Genomic DNA, 20,730 nt, shown 5'->3' on the forward strand with positions numbered 1-20,730 from the left:
ATCATCCTCTCTTTCTTTGTCTAAGAAGAGGTAGACAAAGGTAGACAACTGGACTGTATTTTTAAAAACACCATTACATACGTACAGCACTCTTATAAAAAGTTGGCAATGCTATTATAGTATTGTTATAAGGTGGGCTAGTATATCGTTTCCAATTTGCTCAGATTTGTAGAAGCTGAAGCCAGTCTAATGAATTCATAGGTCTGGGGAGATTCGAACAAGGGATTTGTGATTTTGTAGCTCAGAGTCTAATCCTTTCCGTTATAAACATGTGAGCACATCCGCTTCACACTCATTTATGGGATTTATATCCTGCCTGTCTTCCAGAAGATAGCATTTGGATACTGACCAGACGCTGGTCTCCTACGTATTTGGAAAAGACATTCTGGAGCATGTGGGGGTATGAATGTTGCGCCTGTGTACAGCTCTTTAATACAGCCTTGTCTTTTCTCAGGATAGTGCAACTTCCTTTAGTATTACTGTATTTTTATTTTTCCTCTGGTCTGCTTTCAGTGGGTAGGTTTTACTTAAAGGGAAAAAAATGGCTGAAATCATCCCACTTTTATTGAAGGGTGCTCTGTTTTTGGTTGTCAAAGTGTTTATCATAGCAGAAAGGATTAATTATTTAAGTAGACGAAGATGTACAGATTGGTCCTTTAGATACCTTATAAAAGACAACAGTGTCACATGAAGTGAGTTTAGAAGGTATGAGTTTCGATTGTTGGGTTTTGGGGTTTAAAATCAATGCGTTTTAGCTGAACAAAACAAATTCCCTCATCTAGAAATCTAGAAGTTTAGAGAGGGGATCCAGCAGAGCTTGCTCAGCAAAAGTGAACAACCCGTCTTTAGAACCCATGTTTATAAATCGAAGTTGTCCAGCTAATAAGGGGGCACAGCGCCTCTGCCCTTAATGAGACTGAGCCATTTTGTCATGCTGTGAGACAAGATAATTTACCAGAATTGCCTCTGTATAAGAGAGAATTTGTCTCTTGAATTGCAAGAAAAATTATGCTGTGCCTTGGTTGTCTGTCTCTTCTTCCTGCTTTCTAAGGTCTCCTTTCAAGCCTAGAAAACTGGCTTCTTTTTTCCTGTTGACTGACTTTTAAAAAAAAATTCACAGCTATCATGTGGGCGGCGTGTTGCAACTGGTTTTGCCTGAATGGACAGCCTGAGGATATGCAACATTGCCCACAGCCAGGAACTCGAGCATACTCCAACGCCGGCTACAGCTCCTTCCCGTCTCCCGCAGCTTCCGAGCAGAGTTGCAAAGCCTGCGGGGCGCATTTCAGCAGCTCCTTCCTTAAGGTGAGTGATAAGATCCCTTGGGACTCGTTACTGGAAGCGGCCTTCGTCTTAGCCTTATTTAGTGTATGCAGCACTCAGTGCCAGTGCCGGACGACTTAAAACCCTCACATCATATACTGAAGCAGATCGAGCTGCAGAGTAGAAACGCTGCAAACTTTTTAAACAAATCTAATAAGGTTTAAAGATTAAATCAGAGATTTGCAACTCACAAATTGTAATCTGAGTTGGTCATGCTGGTTGGGGCTGATGGGAATAGAAGACCACAGGTGGAGAGGACCCAATTCCTACTTTTGCTTTGAATGGTTGGTATTTGTAGCTTCATGGAAGTTAAGAGCACAGAATCCTAGAGTTGAAAAGTACCACAGAGAACATCTAGTCCAAGCCCCTGCTCAGTGCAAAATCTGCCAAAATATTTTGGGCAGATGGCTATCTAGCATCTGTTTGAAGGCTTCCGATGAAAGGAAGCATAAAACACCACACACCCTTTTCCACTAGTTGACAGCGCTCACTGTCAGCAAATTCTTCCCAATATCTAATTGAATCTACTTCATGCAGTTTCAGCCCATTGGTTCTGGTCCTGCTTTCTGGGATAATAAAGAACAATGGCTCAACAGAGATGATGGTACAAGAAAAGTAGGTGATGACTTGAATGAGAACTACTCTAGAATCCCCCTCTCCCCCTGGACAGATCTGTTTCTGTACATAAAGAGAACAAAGAACTGCAGTTGGAGATAGAAGATGGGCTTATAGCTATGAGAATTGGGTTATTGCTTCCTTCCCTAGAGTAGGGATATAAAACCTTTTTCTGGCCAATAGCCACACTTGGCCACTGAGTGGTGTAGACAGGCCAGAAGGAAAACTAAATTTGATTTAACTTAATTTATATTGAACATTAAATTAAATATTGTCAATAGTTTGATTGATTGATTGATTGATTATGTGCCATCAAGTCCTTTTTGACTCCTAGCAACCACATAGATAGATCTTCTCCATGATGATCTATCCCTAACCTGTTCTTTCAAGTCTCCAATGGTGCACTTATCGCCACTGTAACTGAGTCCAGCCACCTTGCTGCTGGTCATCCTCTTCTTCTCTTTCCTTCCACCTTTCATGTATTCAATAACTTTCCTTCCTGTCCCAGTAAAAATTACTAATGGTGGCAACTTCTGAAGAGGCTCTGAGGCCTGACATGCAGGCCGGAAGTCCCAAGATTAGGCTCTACTACTCTGTTAGTATGGTATGGCAGCTCTCACAATGCTGAAAGAGGAAGCTGTGGGTTAAGAGAAAGCTCCTTATACTAATCTGTTCACCTTGGAATTCTAATCCATCTTCATAGATCTTCCTTTTACCCTGCTCTAGGGAAAAAAAAAACAGAAAGAAGATGCTCTAGATATACTACCTCACATATATAGAACTGGCTTCAATCCCATGTGAAATATCCCAACTCAAAAAGTAGCTTAGTCACACAGTTCTAAAAATGGGAAAGATTTTAGTGGGAATTACTTTTAAAGTGATGTTGTCAAGTATCCGGCTACAGAAATAGAGAGAGACGAAACCAGGGAAGGCAATCATTATACGCTGGTTCCAAATAAACCCCAGTACATTCAAGCTGATCTTGCAGGTTTATTTTTTCTCTACTTGAAAACAATATTGAATTTCAGAATATCTGCAGAATGCCACGTAGGAAGAAGGATCAGAAAGAGGGAATGCATGATTGGATTCTTAATTAGTTGTTTCATATAACAATTGGAGTCTAGGAAAACATTTCCCCAGTTGGGATGAACTGTTTTACTTGCTGTAAGTGGTATAGCCAACCAGTTGAGACTTTAGATCACTCTTCCCCGCTTCAGCACCCTCTGGATTTACTGGGACTGCAATTCCCAGAATTCCTCCAGCCTTTCTTCAAGGATACTTGGAGTTGCAGTCTTGATTTCTCTGAAAGGTGCAAGGTTGGGAAGATTGATCTAGAGGTTATATCCAACTAAATCAATCTTATCCATGTTGAAAGAGATGCAGATTCCAATTGGAACAAAAGTAATATGTGATACATTAATGAATTCCCTGTGATACTGCAAGGATGGGCAGGCAGCTGCTATCTTGAAGTTTTAGATTACAGCTTTCATCTTTATCTCTGGTGAAACTGGCAGTGTTGATAAAAGTTGAAATATAAACAGCCTAGAAGGTTCTTAGGTTGCCTACTTCCTCTTGATGGGTCATTGTTAATATCACAATAGAGGTGGCTCCAGTAAATAAGCACAGCTATTTCAAAACACAAACAAGATGTATTGTGATCTTACTCCAAAGGGAACCAAACCCAGATAAACTCTGCAAACCTTGACATTCTTCCTAGTTATGGACCCACATCTCACTTCTCCAAGCTATAACAAACATCTTTTCATAACCTCTGGTCCGTAGTAATAGCTGAGCTTCAGCTGAGACAAACTAATTTTATGTTGAGAAGGGAAGTAAGAGGGCTCCCCTGTTGCTGTTGTGAGGTATGGTTAACAGCAGTGGTTCTCAAACGTTTTGGTCTCAGTATCCCTTTACATTCTTAAATATGATTGACGACCCCAAAGAGGTGTGCCTTATGTGGGCTATATCTATCAATATGTACTGTTTTAGAAATTAAAACTTGGAAACGTTAAAATATTTATTTATTTGACTTAACAGACCCCTGAAAGGGTCTCTGGGACCCCCAGGTGTCCCCAGACCACAGTTTGAGAACCACTGGTGTACAGCAGTGTTTCTCAACCTTGGCAACTTTAAGATGCATGGCTGGGGAATTCTGGGATTTGAAGTCTTCAGGTTGCCAAGGTTGAGAAACACTGGTCTACAGGATGAATTACAAGCCTAGCTGATAGTTTAGCCTCACTTCTGCAGGCTTTTGTAGCAAAAAAAATCCTAGTGAGTTATGCTCTGTTGATGAAATTTGTCTCCCACTTTGCCAACTTGTGGGCAGATAGCCCCTTTCTAAAATCTACATTAGTTTGAAGCCCAAATGATGGTGGGAGATTGCTCTGAATGGGTGAAAGAATTGTGTTGCAGTTCCATCCCCTTAGTAAGTATAATCACTGAGACTGTCCATAAAAATACATCCAGAAGTTGAATAATAGAATAACCTCAATCACCTATTATTTTATTGTCTTGATGTCCCTGAAGGCAGAGGCTGAAGCTGGATTTTCTAGCTATCCTTGTCTTGTGGACTGAATTCTTGTGCACCTGACCTCTCCAGAACCACCTAGGTCCTGTGGAACAAAACATAATTGGCCTTCTTTTCCCAATAAATGTCTATTTTAGTAAGGAGTTTTCCCAACTGTTTTCCTCCCTCTTCTGGGAAGTCCTTCCAAGAAGTGGCAGGAATCCAAGCATTTAGTTTCTCAGCAAGTCTCTGACCTGCTGCACGTTCTCAGACAAAATGTGGTGAGCAAAAGAGGGAGATGAATGTCTGAATGGGCATGTGGCCTTTATGTAGAATAGACAAGACCATGTCATTTTGCATCTTCCCTGCCCCCCACCAAAGAATTGGGACAGACTTCAGCAACCGATAGCATTGGGCAACTGCCAGTCATGGTGCCTTGTTGCAGCCTCTTGTTTGTTTCTTCGATTTATGGTCTGCCATTTGTTCAGGAGCTCAAGGCTGTGCACATAGCATTCCTTTCCCCATTTTCCTCACCACAACCCTGTGAAATAGATTTGGTTGAGAGAGAGTGATTGCCCCATGATCACACAATGAATTTCTGTGGCTGTGAGCTTCTGGTGCCAGTATGACACCTTAACTACTATGCCACACAGCCTCTCTCTTGCCTGGAATTTTGGGCAGCGTCAGGCAGCTAGATCTTGATGCTGCCACCCACATCAGAGGCTTGCTGTAAATCCTACTTGTGAATGGGATGTTGGACTAAATAGGGCCTTGGTATGATCCAGCTGGGCTCTTACAATCACCATTTAAATTTTCTGCAGCTATCCTGATCTATTGTTTAAGGCACTGCAGAAATTTAAAGAGGCGTTAAACCCCCGTCTTTTGGTGCTGCTTGAAGTAGTGCCATTGTGGTGAGACAAGCCCCACTAACAGAGGTGCTGCTGGAAAACACTGTGTAAATAAAAACTGATGCTTGTCCAGTTAATATTGGGTATTTTCTAATAGAGTTGAGGGTTTCTTCATATATTGTAAGACTTTATTCCTCAGATGTTTGAATCTTTTGATTGATTATGTGCCATCGAGTCATTTCTGACTCCTGGCAACCACAAAGATGGATTTTCTCCATGACCTATCCCTAACCTGTTCTCTCAAGTCTCCCAATGATGTACTCATCACACATTTATCATGGTTCTAAAACAAGCTGATCAAATGATAGATCTACATTTGCCTTGCATAAGGCATAGTCCACTTCAGCAAAGGATTGTTACCTTGTCGTGGTGCTGGAGCTTGAGCACCTCAATGATGCCATGAGCTAAACTGTGAAGGGCCACCCAAGATGGGAAGGTCATGACAGAGAGGTCAGACTAAATGCGATCCCTGGGGAAGGTAATGGCAACCCACCCCAGTACTCTTGCCGTGAAAACTAAATGGATCAGTACAACCAGAGATATGTCGGTATACCATCGGAAGATGAGACCCCCAGGTCGGAAGATGGTCAAAATGCTACCGGGGAGGAACAGAGGATGAGTTCAACTAGCCCCAGACGTGATGACGCAGCTAGCTCAAAGCCGAAAGGACAGCTAGTGGCCGACGGTGCTGGTGGTGAACGGCGAATCTGATGTTCTAAGGATCAACACACCATTGGAACCTGGAATGTAAGATCTGTGAGCCAGGGCAAATTGGATGTGGTTATTGGTGAGATGTCAAGATTAAAGATAGACATTCTGGGCGTCAGTGAACTGAAATGGACTGGAATGGGCCACTTCACATCAAATGACCACCAGATCTACTACTGTGGACAAGAGGACCACAGAAGAAATGGAGTAGCCTTCATAATTAATAGTAAAGTGGCTAAAGCAGTGCTTGGATACTGTCCAAAGAACGATGGAATGATCTCAATTTGAATTCAGGGCAAGCCATGTAACATCACAGTGATCCAAATATACGCCCCAACCACAGATGCTGAAGAAGCTGAAGTAGAGCAGTTCTATGAGGATCTGCAGCACCTACTGGACAACACGCCTAAAAGAGATGTTATTTTCATCACAGGAGACTGGAATGCTAAGGTGGGCAGTCAAATGACACCTGGAATTACAGGTAAGCATGGCCTGGGAGAACAAAATGAAGCAGGACATAGACTGATAGAATTTTGCCAAGACAACTCACTCTGCATAACAAACACTCTCTTCCAACAACCTAAGAGACGGCTTTATACGTGGACTTCACCAGTTGGACAACACTGAAATCAGATTGACTACATCCTTTGCAGCCAAAGGTGGTGGACATCTATACAGTCAGTAAAAACAAGACCTGGAGTTGACTGTAGTTCAGATCACGAACTTCTTCTTGCACAATTTAGGATCAGACTAAAGAGATTAGGGAAGACCCACAGATCAGCTAGATATGAGCTCACTAATATCCCTAAGGAATATGCAGTGGAGGTGAAGAATAGATTTAAGGGACTAGATTTAGTAGATAGGGTCCCGGAAGAACTATGGACAGAAGTTCTCAACATTGTTCAAGAGGTGGCAACAAAATACATCACAAAGAAAGAGAAAACCAAGAAGGCAAACTGGCTGTCTGCTGAGACACTAGAAGTAGCCCAAGAAAGAAGGAAAGCAAAAGGCAACAGTGATAGGGGGAGATATGCCCAATTAAATGCAAAATTCCAGAGGTTAGCCAGAAGAGATAAGGAATTATTTTTAAACAAGCAATGCGCGGAAGTGGAAGAAGACAATAGAATAGGAAGGACAAGAGACCTCTTCCAGAAAATTAGAAACATCGGAGGTAAATTCCAGGCCAAAATGGGCATGATCAAAAACAAAGATGGCAAGGACCTAACCGAAGAAGAAGAGATCAAGAAAAGGTGGCAAGAATACACAGAAGACCTGTATAGGAAGGATAACAATATCGGGGATAGCTCTGACGAGAGCTGGACCATAAGGAAGGCTGAGAGAAGGAAGGTTGATGCTTTTGAACTGTGGTGTTGGAGGAAAATTCCGAGAGTGCCTTGGACTGCAAGAAGATCAAACCAGTCCATACTCCAGGAAATAAAGCCAGACTGCTCACTTGAGGGAATGATATTAAAGGCAAAACTGAACTACCTTGGCCACATAATGAGAAGACAGGACACCCTGGAGAAGATGCTGATGCTGGGGAGAGTGGAGGGCAAAAGGAAGAGGGGCCGACCAAGGGCAAGATGAATAGATGATATTCTAGAGGTGACGGACTTGTCCCTGGGGGAGCTGGGGGTGTTGACGACCGACAGGAAGCTCTGGCGTGGGCTGGTCCATGAAGTCACGAAGAGTCGGAAGCAACTGAACGAATAAACAACAAAAGGCATAGTCCAAGGAAAACATAAAAGTTGATCCATTTTAGGTTTGTCTGTATGTTTACATGTCATATTTGTCAGTGACATTAACAGTTTTTTGCACATGGCTCATATCCTGAACTGGTCAGTAGCTCCAAGAGCAATATGAACTTATTTGGTTTGCTCTGGAGAACAGAGAGATGCTTGGACCAACTGAAAAAGGTGGGAACTGGAACAATTCTGGAGCAGTTAAAGAAACTTGCAACAAACAAGACTGAATTATGTGTGTAGTGTGCAACTCACTCTTCTTTCCTTATAGTAAATGTGTAAAGCCAAGATCTGAACTGGGATCTTCTCTCTCAGCAGCTTGCTTTTCAAAATTTTCTTCAATTTGCAGGGGTTAAATGAAGGGAGAATCTTTCCCTGTTGACAATGAGCTTTTAATTTTTAAAAGCCTCCCTGGAGGAGAGGTTTTAAATCTTCACTGCATTTAATTCAGGACCCGTGTGTTTACTCTAGGGAGTGCCTACTCTAAGCTCTAAGTTTGAATAGGTTTAGAGCAGTGTTTTCCAACTTTGCAACTTAATGCTGGTGGGGGAATTCTGGGAGTTGAAGTCCGCACATCTTAAAGTTGCCAAGTTTGAAAAACTGTGTTTTAAAGCATTGCTTTAAGCACTAAAATGTGGTTTATTTCAGGTTAGCTTGGTGTGATGTAAAATTGTATAAGCCATGCCATCAGTCATTAGTTGTGGCATAGTTATAATTTACTATATGATGGGTTGGCAAGATGTATGAACTAAGTCAGCATTTCCTGCATCATGGGGTTTAATCTTTAGTTAGCAGATTGTAACAGGTTTCAGTTGATCTGTTTTAATTCTGTAAAAATTTTCATATGTGAAAGAAAAGAACTGTAAAGGAGAGAGGCATAACTCCTTCCTGCTTATAGACAAGTCAGGGATGTGTTGCAAACCTTGCCCTAGAGGAGGTGTTTCCCCTTTGTTTCCCTATCACTTGCCACCTGCCATTTTTATTGATGCATCTGCATAGCAGGCCTTGTAGCAGATGCCAGAAGGAAATCATTGACAGGATTTGTCTCTATTTATCAGCTCTAACTTCTTCATATGGGATGATGAAAAGGATTAGTATGGCTGTGAATGTTATTTAATGAGATTAAGTTAGTTTTGACTCCTTTGGAGCAAAGATTATGTGTGACATGAGTCCTATCTGAACTGACAAGGAACATAATTTTCTAATTTGCATGAGAAGAGGTTCAGGCAGAAAGGATTTGCTTGCTTGTTCTTTATTCATAGCAGTGAACCCAGATGGATTGCTTAGGGGCACTTGGGAAACATGTGGGATAACACTTCCTTTTGTTAATTTCCCATGTTCTTAAGACATACATTGGGAAACCTTTGACCCAAAGTGACCAGAACTTTCTGGGATAGGAAGGACATAATTGCCATAAGTTTTTCAGGCTGTGTTTGTTTTGGAAGCATTTTTACTGAAAAGGCTTTTATGGATGTAGGGGAGCAGCACTTTCTGATTGCTTTGTGCCCGTGATGAATCAAGTGCTTAATGCAGAAACTCTACCAGAATCTACATTTTGTTTCAGGAACACTGTGACTATACCCAAAAAAAGCTCTCTGGCACTGCCTTGCACTAGATCTAGAGCCACACTTTGGCAGCTGAAAAACCTGCAAGTGTTCAAGTTTGGCAAAGAGTTCTGGACTGCGTGAAATTTTTGCATGTTCATTATGCCTATGACCACCATTGAACCTGTTTATGCTAGGCACTGAGTGGAACGTTATGATAGCCATCTACAGCACACTCTACGTCAGTGTTTCTCAACCTTGGCAGTTTGAAAATGTGTGGACTTCAACTCTCAGAATTCTGGGAGTTGAAGTCCACACATCTTCAAGCTGCCAAGGTTGAGGAATACTGCTCTACATTATGTTAGGTAGAGGATGGGCCAGTAGTGGAATAAGCACCTGAGGGAGGAGTTTGATGGAAGGCAGGCAGCAAGATATCAGAAGGAGAGGCTGGAGAGATTTTATGCAAAATAGGAATGTGCATGATAAATTTAATGGGTTGTAATGAATTTAAGCAAATAAAAATAACTGTAATGGTTGCCTATTCTAAAACACCATCAGACTCATGAGTGTGAATTCAAAGATATCTGATTTATTAAAGAATAGTATACAGGATCACAGAGAAAGCTGGGAATGATAAAAGCGCGCCAAATGCAAACTAAAAACCCTCGGTGTAAACGAGATCCCTCCCCCCGTAGAATCTTCCCAAGCTCACAATCCCAGGTGCTCCTAACGGTTTCTGATGGTCTGCGGGAAAAGTCCTTGAACAGAGCACATAACCCAAACACATTCCATTGTACTGATTTCACATACAGAGCTTGGTACAAGGTCTCACAGCAGCTCCCTCCCAAACAGAAACACGCGTCAGCACCATGGCATGTGAAACATTACGATGTATAAACTACATTGAATCAGTGAACATGACAATAACAAATAAGGGAGGAGAAGTGACATTGTCAAGCTCCCAAAGTCTTATTGAGAAGAAAAATGGGTGTACCAGCAACTTAAAAGTAGCATGGACACTTTTCTCTTATGGACACTGCAAGTTCGTTTGCTGTTATAAAAATAAACAGATAATGGAATCCCACACACTAACTGAATTCCAACCCATATATAGCGATAAATACGTCTCAGTAAAAAGCAGCCACCAGTTAGTTTTCTCAATGTAACTGTTCCTTTGCTCTTTCTGCCTTGTCACGGGTCTTCTCTCCACTGCCCTGCCATGCTGATCCATGCCTCACCCTTTTGCTTTTTCTCTGTATTCTCCTCATTCCTCCGCTTGTCCTTCAAGCTATAACCAATAGAGGTTTTAAAGCTACAGTCTGAGCAGAGTTTAGCCCACTTTTTTCTTTAGTTGTGCATTTCTGCGGTTGCATCTAATGATTGTGATCACTTCTGAGATGCTAACATTCCATCATGATGTGTTTTCAGATAGCAGCAGCAACGGGTGCTTTACCACCCAACAGAGTCGCTAGACTGGAAAACTGAGCAGACTTCCCAGTGTAGCACTCTTCTTGCTTCACAGAAGCTGGTGCTGTGAAACTGGCTTCTCATGACTTAAATCACACCAAACCAGAATGTGGGACTCTGATGTTGTTTTCTGGAGATTGATGGGGAAATGGTTAGCCTGTCGGCGTCACACGGGCAGTGTCATGAGCTTCTGAGAGAATACAAAAACATATTCTCCCCTATGGTTTCTCTGCCTCTAATGTTTTCCCCCGACATTCTTTTTTCCTTTTTCCCCTTCTGAGCAGCGTGTCTGCTCGGACTGCAAAAAGAACTTCTGCCCTTCCTGTTCACACCAGCCTGAGGGTGGCCCCTGCCTCTGCCACCTCTGCCAGCGATTCCGAGCTACAGCCTTTCGGAGGGAAGAACTCATCAAAATGAAAGTGAAGGACTTGCGAGATTATCTGGAACTCCGGGAGATCTCCACAGAGATGTGCCGTGAGAAAGATGAGCTAGTGTGCTTGATCATCGGTCAGCAGCCCTTGAATCCCCAAGGGGAGAGGTTACCCCCATTTCCTGACCCAGCATCAGTTTCCGTTGCCCGGGAGGAGTGTACAAGTATACCAGCCTCACTGGATTATTCTCCAGAGCAAATTTCCACAGACCCTGCCTTGCAGACCGAGGAGCATCCCCAGGTATGGATGCCTTTGCTACCCTAGTCCAGGTACCAGGGTACTCAAGTATATGCTTTGGCACAAGGTCCTGTTGGCTGTTGCTGTCTAATGTGGAGATGCCGCTTGAGTATGGAATTTGAAAAAAAGGGGGGGGGCTTACATAGTGTAGTGGGGGAGGAAGCTGGATAGTAGAGTATGTACTGTACTTTGTGTGCAGAACCCCCCAAGTTCAGCCCCCTGGCATCTTCGATCAAAATAAGTATAATTTAGGAGAGGCATTTGCTGTAAACCTGGAATACTTAGGCAGCTTTCTAAATTTTGAAATGCTCTTAAAATTAGATGGGTTGGGATCTCCAACCCAGCCAAGTTTCTCTAATCCCTGTTTGCTTACCCACCCCTCTTCTCCTCTTCTCATAGCTGAAAGACTGGGAAAGGCTACATCTCTCAAAGTATTTGCTTTTTGCTCTAAAAGAATTAGTAGTGGTGAAGATGTGGGAAGCCTAGCTGTTCAGTATTGGGTGGGTTCTGTCCCCTCCCACCCCCAACTTCCTGTCCTGTTCTTCAGTACATCTCCCAAGAATTTTTGCACTTTAGGGGAAAATAATGCAGGATTCCCCTCCATCCTGGGAGTGAGAGCTGCAAGCAGTTTTGAGGAGCATATGAAGAAACATGTTTCTATATAGTGTTTAGTCTTGACTGAGTATACTTATGTTTGTATAATCTGCCCAAAATTTAGAACTATAAGAATTGCCTCCCTGCTCCAAGTATCTGTCCAGTTTTTATGGGTTTATTGTTATGAAGACCCATTGCCAATAGAAGGGGCAAGGCTTGCATTGAGCTTGGAGCTTTCCTACAGAAGTTCTTTAACTTCCCTTTTGTTTTTCCAGAGAATAGATTACACAAAAATTACCTTCACCTGTGCAGAATGCAGGAAGGGAAGTGAGTTACAAGCTTTATGGTTAAAGATGCCCCCCTCCTTTTGTCCAGGTCATGACACAATCTGAGACAAGAAGCCTTGGCTCTACAGTGGAAGTTTTTCACTTTAAACAGCTACCCCGTCCTCCCATTATGGGTTTCTTCTGTTCTAACCTTGCTTGACTTCATGGCAGCTTTTTTGTGACTTGATGTCTTCAGTGAATCCTAAAGAGGCAGGTCCTTGTTCTCTTCAGACATTGGTGTGGGAAATGCATGGCTACCTTCCAGAGAGAGGGCATTTGTGGGGCTTTGGTATTGGGTCATAAAAATGCCTTGCATTCTCCATGATGTCATGTTGTGTCACAATGGAAGGCAGCAGAGCAGAGCCAGGACTTCACAGCACGGTCTCCTGCTAGTTCCCTACAGCTCCATCATGACTGGCCTGGCTCTGCTTCCTTGGAGTTACCACCCAAGGGCCTTCCTGCTTGAGCCAAGGCAGTCCTAACAGGGCTTAGCCAACAGCAAGGTGAGGATCTCTACCTAAAGCAAGTTCCTTATCCAGTTTTGAAGTGCTGATGATGCTCTGGCTTCTCATTATTGCTTGCGCATTTTCTTGGGCTTTTGATGAGCACATGAGGGAGCAAGAGAAGGCCAGCTGGCCTCTTCCCATCCTCTTCCCCAAATTTTCTGAGAAATTCAGTCACACTTTTTTTCTTAGGCAAATGGGCACGTGCTGCCGAGCCAGGACGATATGGCAGAAGTTGAGAATGCAGTGGAAACCCTGACTGAGGAGGAGACGCAGGTAAGGGAAGGTCATGGCCTGCTTTTCAGGGGCTGGATGTTGGAAAAGGGAAGGCTGTTTTTCTTGCATGGCTGATACAGTCTGAGTCACCACTCTGGTGCTAAGAGTGGTATCAGAAATTGATGAAGCCCTTTATGTGTTGGGAAATGCTATGGAAATAACTGTATGTTTTGAAACAAAGTGCAATTCTGTAATGGATTTGGAGCTGGAAGAGGCAGGATCAAGTCTGCTCTGATCATAGGATTCTTTTGTGTGGCCTTAAAAAAAATCTCAGCTGCTTAATCCCAGCAGCAGGACAGCTACACAGCACTTAAACAGCCCTCCTCAGACATAATTCCATCTTCTGCACTCCCCTGCATCCTTGCTCCCCATTTGCTGAACCCCAACAAGGGAGCATATTCTTGCTGCTCTGATTTCAAAATGCCAGGCGAGATGTATGTATATTTATAGACAGACCTTTGTATAACTTGTACTTTTTTAGCCAGCACTGACCTCAAAGCAAGTCAGATTTTACCATAAGATACAATAACATGGGATTTTGTATATTGATTTATTTATCAAATTTCTAGGCCACTCAACTCCAAAACAACTTTGGGTGGCTTCACAAAGTTAAAAGAAACAGTATTACATAAAACAACCACCATACATAAATCATTAACCGTCTGAGGGAACAACAAACCATCCTTCCAGTCCACCACCACGCACATCTTAAAGGGGCCCACCCAACCATCCTAACCAAAGGCTTGGGGAAAAAGCCAGTTTTTTTAAAAAAAACACATGAAGGTGGGAAAGGTATGGCCATATGAATCTCCAGAGGGATGCTGTTCTAAATGGCAGGGGCAGTGACTAAGATGTCCTGCCTCCTGGGTCCCATTAGATGACATTGCACAATTCACTGGACTGACTTTGTTGGGACACGCAAGACGGGATGGCCCTGTGAGAGATGGGCAAGCCCTAGTTTGAGGATATTGAGGATAAGGAAGAGGGGGTGATTATAGCTTGCCGTTGTAGCTTTATTATTATTTTTTCCTGTTGTAGCTTTTTAATTTATTTCCTTGTGATTTGCTTTGCTCTTGGTTGCTCGATCTCATTCCTGCTGTGCATGTTCAATTTTGTTCTATTCCAGTCCACTGATTCAGAAGATAACCTAGTTGCGGGACGGAGGGCATCCCTCTCTGACCTGACGAGTGTGAGAGACATCGATGCCCTCTCAGTAAGGCAGTTGAAGGAGATCCTGGCTCGCAACTTTGTTAACTACAAGGGCTGTTGTGAGAAGTGGGAGCTGATGGAGAGGGTGACCCGCCTTTACAAAGAGAAGGACCTCCAGCAGCTGGGTATGAAATTCTACCCTGCCCCCCTGTCTTTTACTTGTATATATTTATGACAGTTAAGCAGGATTATTTGGACTTTAAAATTACAGTGGGTCTATGGAGGAAGCAGTTCCTTTGATTGATTTCTGTTCATTGCCGTCATTGACTTTAGGAGAATATGGCACTGGAACAGATCTGTAGCTGTGTTTATACAATATGCTTAACCAGGTCAAGTAATCTCGTGGATGCATTTGTCTATATGCTAGGTCTAAATCTGATAAGCTGGGTTAATATTAACCTTCGCCAGGTTTTCACAGCCTGATAACTCCTGCCTTTTAAATGTAGTTTATAGTTTAAATATGGTGGAAACTGAGAAAAACGATCAATTCATTGTTCAGGTGGAGCATGTAGTATGAATGCAACCAAGGTGTCTTTGGGCTCCTGTAAGATTTCACTCCATTGCCTCCTGACCAAACAGAATGGTAATGGTTTATTTTCCCTCTGACTGTCTCCTTCCCCCAAGTAGCATTTTCTGTCTTTTATCCAATTCCCTTAAAAAATGGAAAATTGGAAAGTAAGATGATGGTTCCATTAGTTTACCTTGCATCCTATGGCAAACATCTCAAACTCAGGCTTTTCTTCTTTTTTCTTTCAGTTTCAGATACAGATGATCAAACTGGTAAGCATGTTCTTTTTTTGTCTTCTCAAAATGGTAGGCTGCAACTATTTAAATGGGAACACTTACTCTCTTCCAGGAAAATCAGTAGTCTTAAACTGATGTAATTTGGTTGCCTTATTTAAGCCAATAGACATGTGTACAGTCAGGTATACTTCCTGAATGGTTAGTGCCCCACTTTCGTCAAACCCCTTGAATTACAGCTGAAAGTCCTGACCTTGCTCCCGTCTGGGTGTGTTTCCTTTCAACTTCAGTGTGGTGGCGTACAGAGGCCAAATGCCAAAACAGTTATCCTTGTTCCAAGATTTCTGGTCCTAACTGTATGCCTTAGTGTTTGTGCTGATACCAAAACAATGACACACACACACAGTGATGTCATCGTGTAAATGTATTGTATATACATTAATATTATGTATGTAATATTATGTATAGTTTTGTACCAGGGGAATGGAAGACCATAGATACAGTATTTAATGAAAGCTCCAGAAATTACTTTAGATATTGGCCACTTTTTCTCTGTCTATGCAGTGGTTCAAAATTATGGGACAAAATACACAGGGATTAGTATAATAGCATTTTAGGCAGAAGTGAAAACAAGTGCATTTGCACAATGCATCTAGCATTACTGAATAAATTCATTTTCTGAGTTCACGCAGTGCCTTGAACCATAGATTAACCAAATAAGCTGGTTTTCCACAACATGGTAAGCCTCAAAAAAACTTAGCTGTATGATCAGTGGATCAGTGGAACATGAAGTAATGAGTTCTCTTTTGCTAGAGGTCTTCAAACAGAGCCTGAAGGATCATCTGTCAGCAATGCAGAGGTGGATCTTACACTAGGTAGAGGTTTGAACTCGATGACTTCTGTGGTACCTTCCAACTCTATGATTTTATGCACCTTATCAAGATTAACCCTAATGGAGCTTAGCATGTTGTAAGGGTTGATCTACTAGAGACATGGTTAAGCATGTCCTATCTAGTCAGCCCATACGCTGCTCAGCATTTCCTGGGTATATGGCCTATGGCCAAGAATTGTGCCCTAGTCTTGAAACTGTTGCAGAATGTGGAGATAGCCACAAGCATGACAGCTTTTTTTGAGAGAGGGAAATACATGGAGGAGAGGTGTGGTGTATCTATTTATCATATACAGAAACTTCTGAGTTGGTAGCGTGCAATTTCCCTTCCCCCTAAAGCAGTAGGTAAAGAGACAGCAGTGACATCATGCAAGAGGGTATACTTTATTACTTTGTTTTGATATTTTCAGTGTATTGAGCCCAGTCACTCCTTACTTCTTTTGCTTCTTGCCAGAAATTGTGTCTCCCATGCTCAAGAGTCTTCTCTTGTTGTTCTAGCTCCATCTGGTAACGCCACACTTCCTGGCTCAGAAGAAAATCTCTGCAAGATCTGTATGGACTCCATCATTGACTGTGTCCTATTGGAGTGTGGCCACATGGTGACTTGCACAAAGTGTGGGAAACGCATGAATGAGTGTCCCATCTGCCGGCAATACGTGATAAGAGCTGTCCACGTTTTCAGGACTTAAGGGCACAGGAAGCAGGACTAATATTGTCTTAGTTTCTTCCACTGTGACAGAGAGCACCAGTCCCAGCTACCCAGTCCCCATTCTTAAGAAGCCCACAGATGATAGGTGAGATGAAGGATGGAGGGCTGTGAAGACTTGAGCTGTGATTGGCTGCATACCCCGTCTAATACTGTGCATTATACCACAGTGCCTGGAGAGCTGGACGTCCTCAGTAGATCTAGAAAGCAACATGCCTTTCCTTTTTTTGTCAGCTTTTGACAGGGCATAAAGAAACTCTTGATGTTTCCAAGACATTGAGGCTCTTCCCCTCTGGAGTGAATAAACAAGGTGATCTAAAGAGGAAGAGAGATTTGCACCTCTCAATTCTCCTTTCTCTAAAACCTTGAAGGGGAGGGTATGTATTCCTTTTTTAGGATATTGTAATTTTTTACACTTCGTTTTTTAGCTAGCCTTGCAGGTCAGGCTGAAAGTTGCCTCTTCCACTGCCTTGGATTCTTATACAGAGTAAATCTGTACCCTACCACAGTGGCCATGGTGACGTATCTATGTATGAATGCGGCTGTGGGTGAGGAGGGGACTTAGAATGATGGAGGTGAAATTTTGGCAGGTTTGTAGTGAATGGGTATCTCAGGGATAGTTTCTGTTTTTTTTCTTCTTTTTTTTTTGGTAATTCTGTCATGATCAAAATGTGGCCTTTTAGGAGATTAAGTTGCATTACAATTGATTTGTCTTGTGTTATCATTGGGGAAAGCCCCTACCTTTGTACTGGATCTTGTTCATGGAATTTGCATTGGGGACAATAAGGAAGAACCAGTCCCGTTTTGAAAGGCCATTGTCTGATCATAAACTACATTAAGGCCTATCCTTGGCCAAGGATCCTCTTCATTTCATTCTTTTGTTCTATGTTGGTATTCATTGCCTTTCTGATACGGTATCTCATACTGAGATGAACAGATGTCCAGATTGCTTTCTTCAGGAGTCCAACTACTTGATTTTTTTTTAAGTATACATTTTGCCTTTAAATGCCAAGTGTTGGCATTTCGTTTGCTTCTGTTCTAAAAAAAAAAAGTTCTGTTCTTTAATCATTCAGCAAAGCACTGGTAGAAATTGGATGCACAAGATCAGAGATGGGTCTTTTCATTAGTAAGGGAGGCTGCTGAAGGTGGAGGGGCTTCTGCCATGTTCTACTTAGACCATTTTTGAGTGACTATGCAAATGTGTTCAGCTATCAGACTACAGTTCATGAATTCCCATGAACCATGGACTGAATCCTACTTTTACAAGTGATGGAGAGGACTGTTGTAGGAATAACCATGGAAAAAGCTCATCAGTAATTCTTTAAAATGGTATGGAAAAAATCCAGGAGAACCACTTAGCTGTTTACATACTATCTTCTTCCAAGGGCATTTCAGAAAGGCTGTTTTTCTCTCCATGGTTGTATAAAAGCCTTAAGAAATGTGGCACTTTCGTATCAGCTGCTTCCTTCACTGTTGCATCTTAATTCCCAGTCAGCCCAAGTGCTTTCTCAAATTCTGGTTGTTTCCCAAATTGCCTTGCAGGTTGAAGATGCCTTAATTTGCCTTGAACCCACAATACACAATCTGGCCCTTCCAGATGTTTTGTACTGCAATTCTTTTCACCTTAGCAGCAAAGGAATTGTACTTCAAAACATAGGAAGTGCACTATCCCTGCCTTAGGTTCTGAGGTATCTGTAAAATAAGAGGAACGTAGGCAATTTGCTTATAGGTTGCACCGATGGGTAGATAGGTTTATTGTGGAGAGCTTGCATCACAAATATTTCCTCCCCTTTCCCCTTCTCCCATGGAATTCCACAGGTGCCCAAAGAAAGCTTTTCTGGAAATCAGTGTGCACATGGAGCATGTGTTATGTAAATTACCCTTCCCGTCTGTTAGTGTTTCCAAAGATCTAGCCTCAAAATTGCACTACTGGGCATGGCGATATCCCAAATGCCTGGCACATTAGCCTTGGTCCTTGTTAACCTCTGCTCCACCTGCTTTTTGTAAGAGCTTTTGATAACATTTTGCAAGATACAACCTCTACTTGTATATCTGTAACCTCTGCAACCAATATCATAGTTTGTGGATAGCAAAAAGCTTTTTCTGGGGGGGGGGTGCTTTGGTGCAATTTTAAACTGAAGAACATGGATTGGCACTGTATCAAGCCAATGTTGGAAACAATTGATAACCCATTGCTTTGGGATGGTGGGCGGGAGGGAGGAAAAAAACTGCTTTTTTCATGTAGGAAAACTTAAAACTTCAGTTAATGTTAGAAATCTTATTTGAGTCACTGCTATTTTGCTCTTAAACTTCTCTTTTCCCTCTTAGGAAGGATTTTTTTCTTTTCACTTTACATTCCAATTCTGGGCCTGTTGATGAATAAAGGAGCATATATGGTGAATATTGTGAACAAAGATGATTATGCGTAAGAGAAAATTGTTGGTATGGGTAACAGTGGCGAAGAAGAGATAGGAAACTGAAGAAGGAAAATACACAAGTCTACCTGCGACTAAAGTTCCATGTGAACAGGGAGGTGACTTAACAAATAAGACGTGGCTGCTGGGCCTTCCCAAAGTGTTGGGCTATTCTGATCCTCCCCACTCAGGAAAAAAAGGAGTTGCGGGCAAGACAATTGTGCTCCAGTAATGGGTAATACAAGTAGCTTGTTTCCTTCACGGCGTCACTTGGTTTTTTAATTACGTTCCCGCTGCCACCCTGTTTTGATTCAAAATTTGGTATTTGCCATGACTGTGATTTGAATTTTGGTGAAGTGAAATTTTCTCCGTAAGGTGATACTGCTTTGTGACTGATAGGAGACTGCTGCTGCTGCACGAAGCTGTAGAGGAATTCTTTTGTTCTGGCAGAAAAATTAATATAGCAATGTATGCTTGGCTGAACAGTGGGAAAGTAAACCTTGACTGTGAGAAGCTGTGTTTTACACAGGCCTCGCTAGCACAGAGTCCTGCTTTATAATTTTATAATAAAATGGAAATGTGTTATTACATTATGCTCTTTGCTTTTTAACAGGGAATATATTTCAAATTTCACATGAGGTACTCGATACTTGGTGAAATATTGTTTAGGCTGTTAATGAACACCGGAAACCTGTCCTTTTGCGTGACTCTGTCTTGGTGGCGTAACAGTTTGAACCAGAGCATGTTGTGCTAGCGGTGTAAATGAGACACCAAGTAGCATCCAACAAACTCACTTAACTATTCCTTCCACTATTTGCAACGAGCAGTTTAAAATCCCTCTTGACCATTTTTTTCTGCAAGTTGCAGGTGGGTATTGCATCACCTCACTTACATTTGCGACCCTCAGATGAAAAGCAAAGCCTTGGTTTGATTTCCATTATCTATGACAGAATGCTCAAAACAGTATGGAATGAAACTGAAATGCTCCATTTTGCCCTAAATTTGGGGAAGAATTCCACCACGCAGTGTTCTTTTTCCAGTTCAGATGATTTCACAACTCCTGCAAAATAGGCCAGCTCTAATTATCAGTATGTATGACTGGTTAATGTGAGCTTCCACGAAAAATGGTTGGGCTGTTTAAAAATTTGTAAGAATGCAAATGGAAAGTCTTTTCCCTGCCTTTTTCCCAGATGGAATACTACAGCAGAACTGGTAGAACATCAAAGCCACCTCTGTGGTCCATGGGTTCCTACCAGCACCCTTAGAATCATAGGGTTGGAAGGGACTTGGGAGGTCTTCTAGTCGATTCATCTGTCCAGGGCAGGAATCTCCATACCAGCTCAGACAAATGGCTGCCCACTCTGCTTAAGAACCTCCAGTGATGGAGCATCCATGACTACAGGAGCAATCTGTTCCACTGCTTAACAGCTCCCAAGGTCAGGAAATTCTTCCTTATTTTGAGTTTGGATCTCCCTCTGCAAATCTTCCATCCATTGGTTTTTGTCTTACCCTTGGGAGCTACGGAGAATAAATCCACTCCCTCTTCCCTGGGACAGCACTGGAACACTACTATCTGTCTCCCCTTAAGTCT

At 42.3% G+C, this 20,730-nt stretch overlaps 1 protein-coding gene across 1 annotated transcript in view; it reads left to right on the top strand.

The window, feature by feature from the left end:
• Nucleotides 1–19,727, top strand: part of RFFL (ring finger and FYVE like domain containing E3 ubiquitin protein ligase) — a 41,515-nt gene extending 21,788 nt beyond the window's left edge. Inside the window, exons 2-7 of the mRNA XM_063298422.1 lie at nucleotides 1,121–1,305; nucleotides 11,098–11,484; nucleotides 13,097–13,180; nucleotides 14,307–14,514; nucleotides 15,146–15,169; nucleotides 16,518–19,727. Coding sequence (XP_063154492.1) covers nucleotides 1,126–1,305; nucleotides 11,098–11,484; nucleotides 13,097–13,180; nucleotides 14,307–14,514; nucleotides 15,146–15,169; nucleotides 16,518–16,708 — 1,074 coding nt within the window. The 5' untranslated portion in view covers nucleotides 1,121–1,125 and the 3' untranslated portion in view covers nucleotides 16,709–19,727. The remainder of the gene's footprint in view (nucleotides 1–1,120; nucleotides 1,306–11,097; nucleotides 11,485–13,096; nucleotides 13,181–14,306; nucleotides 14,515–15,145; nucleotides 15,170–16,517) is intronic.
• Nucleotides 19,728–20,730: the final 1,003 nt, after the last annotated feature.

This window comes from Candoia aspera, chromosome 1, assembly GCF_035149785.1.
Source record: "Candoia aspera isolate rCanAsp1 chromosome 1, rCanAsp1.hap2, whole genome shotgun sequence".
Classification (NCBI taxonomy): domain Eukaryota; kingdom Metazoa; phylum Chordata; class Lepidosauria; order Squamata; family Boidae; genus Candoia; species Candoia aspera.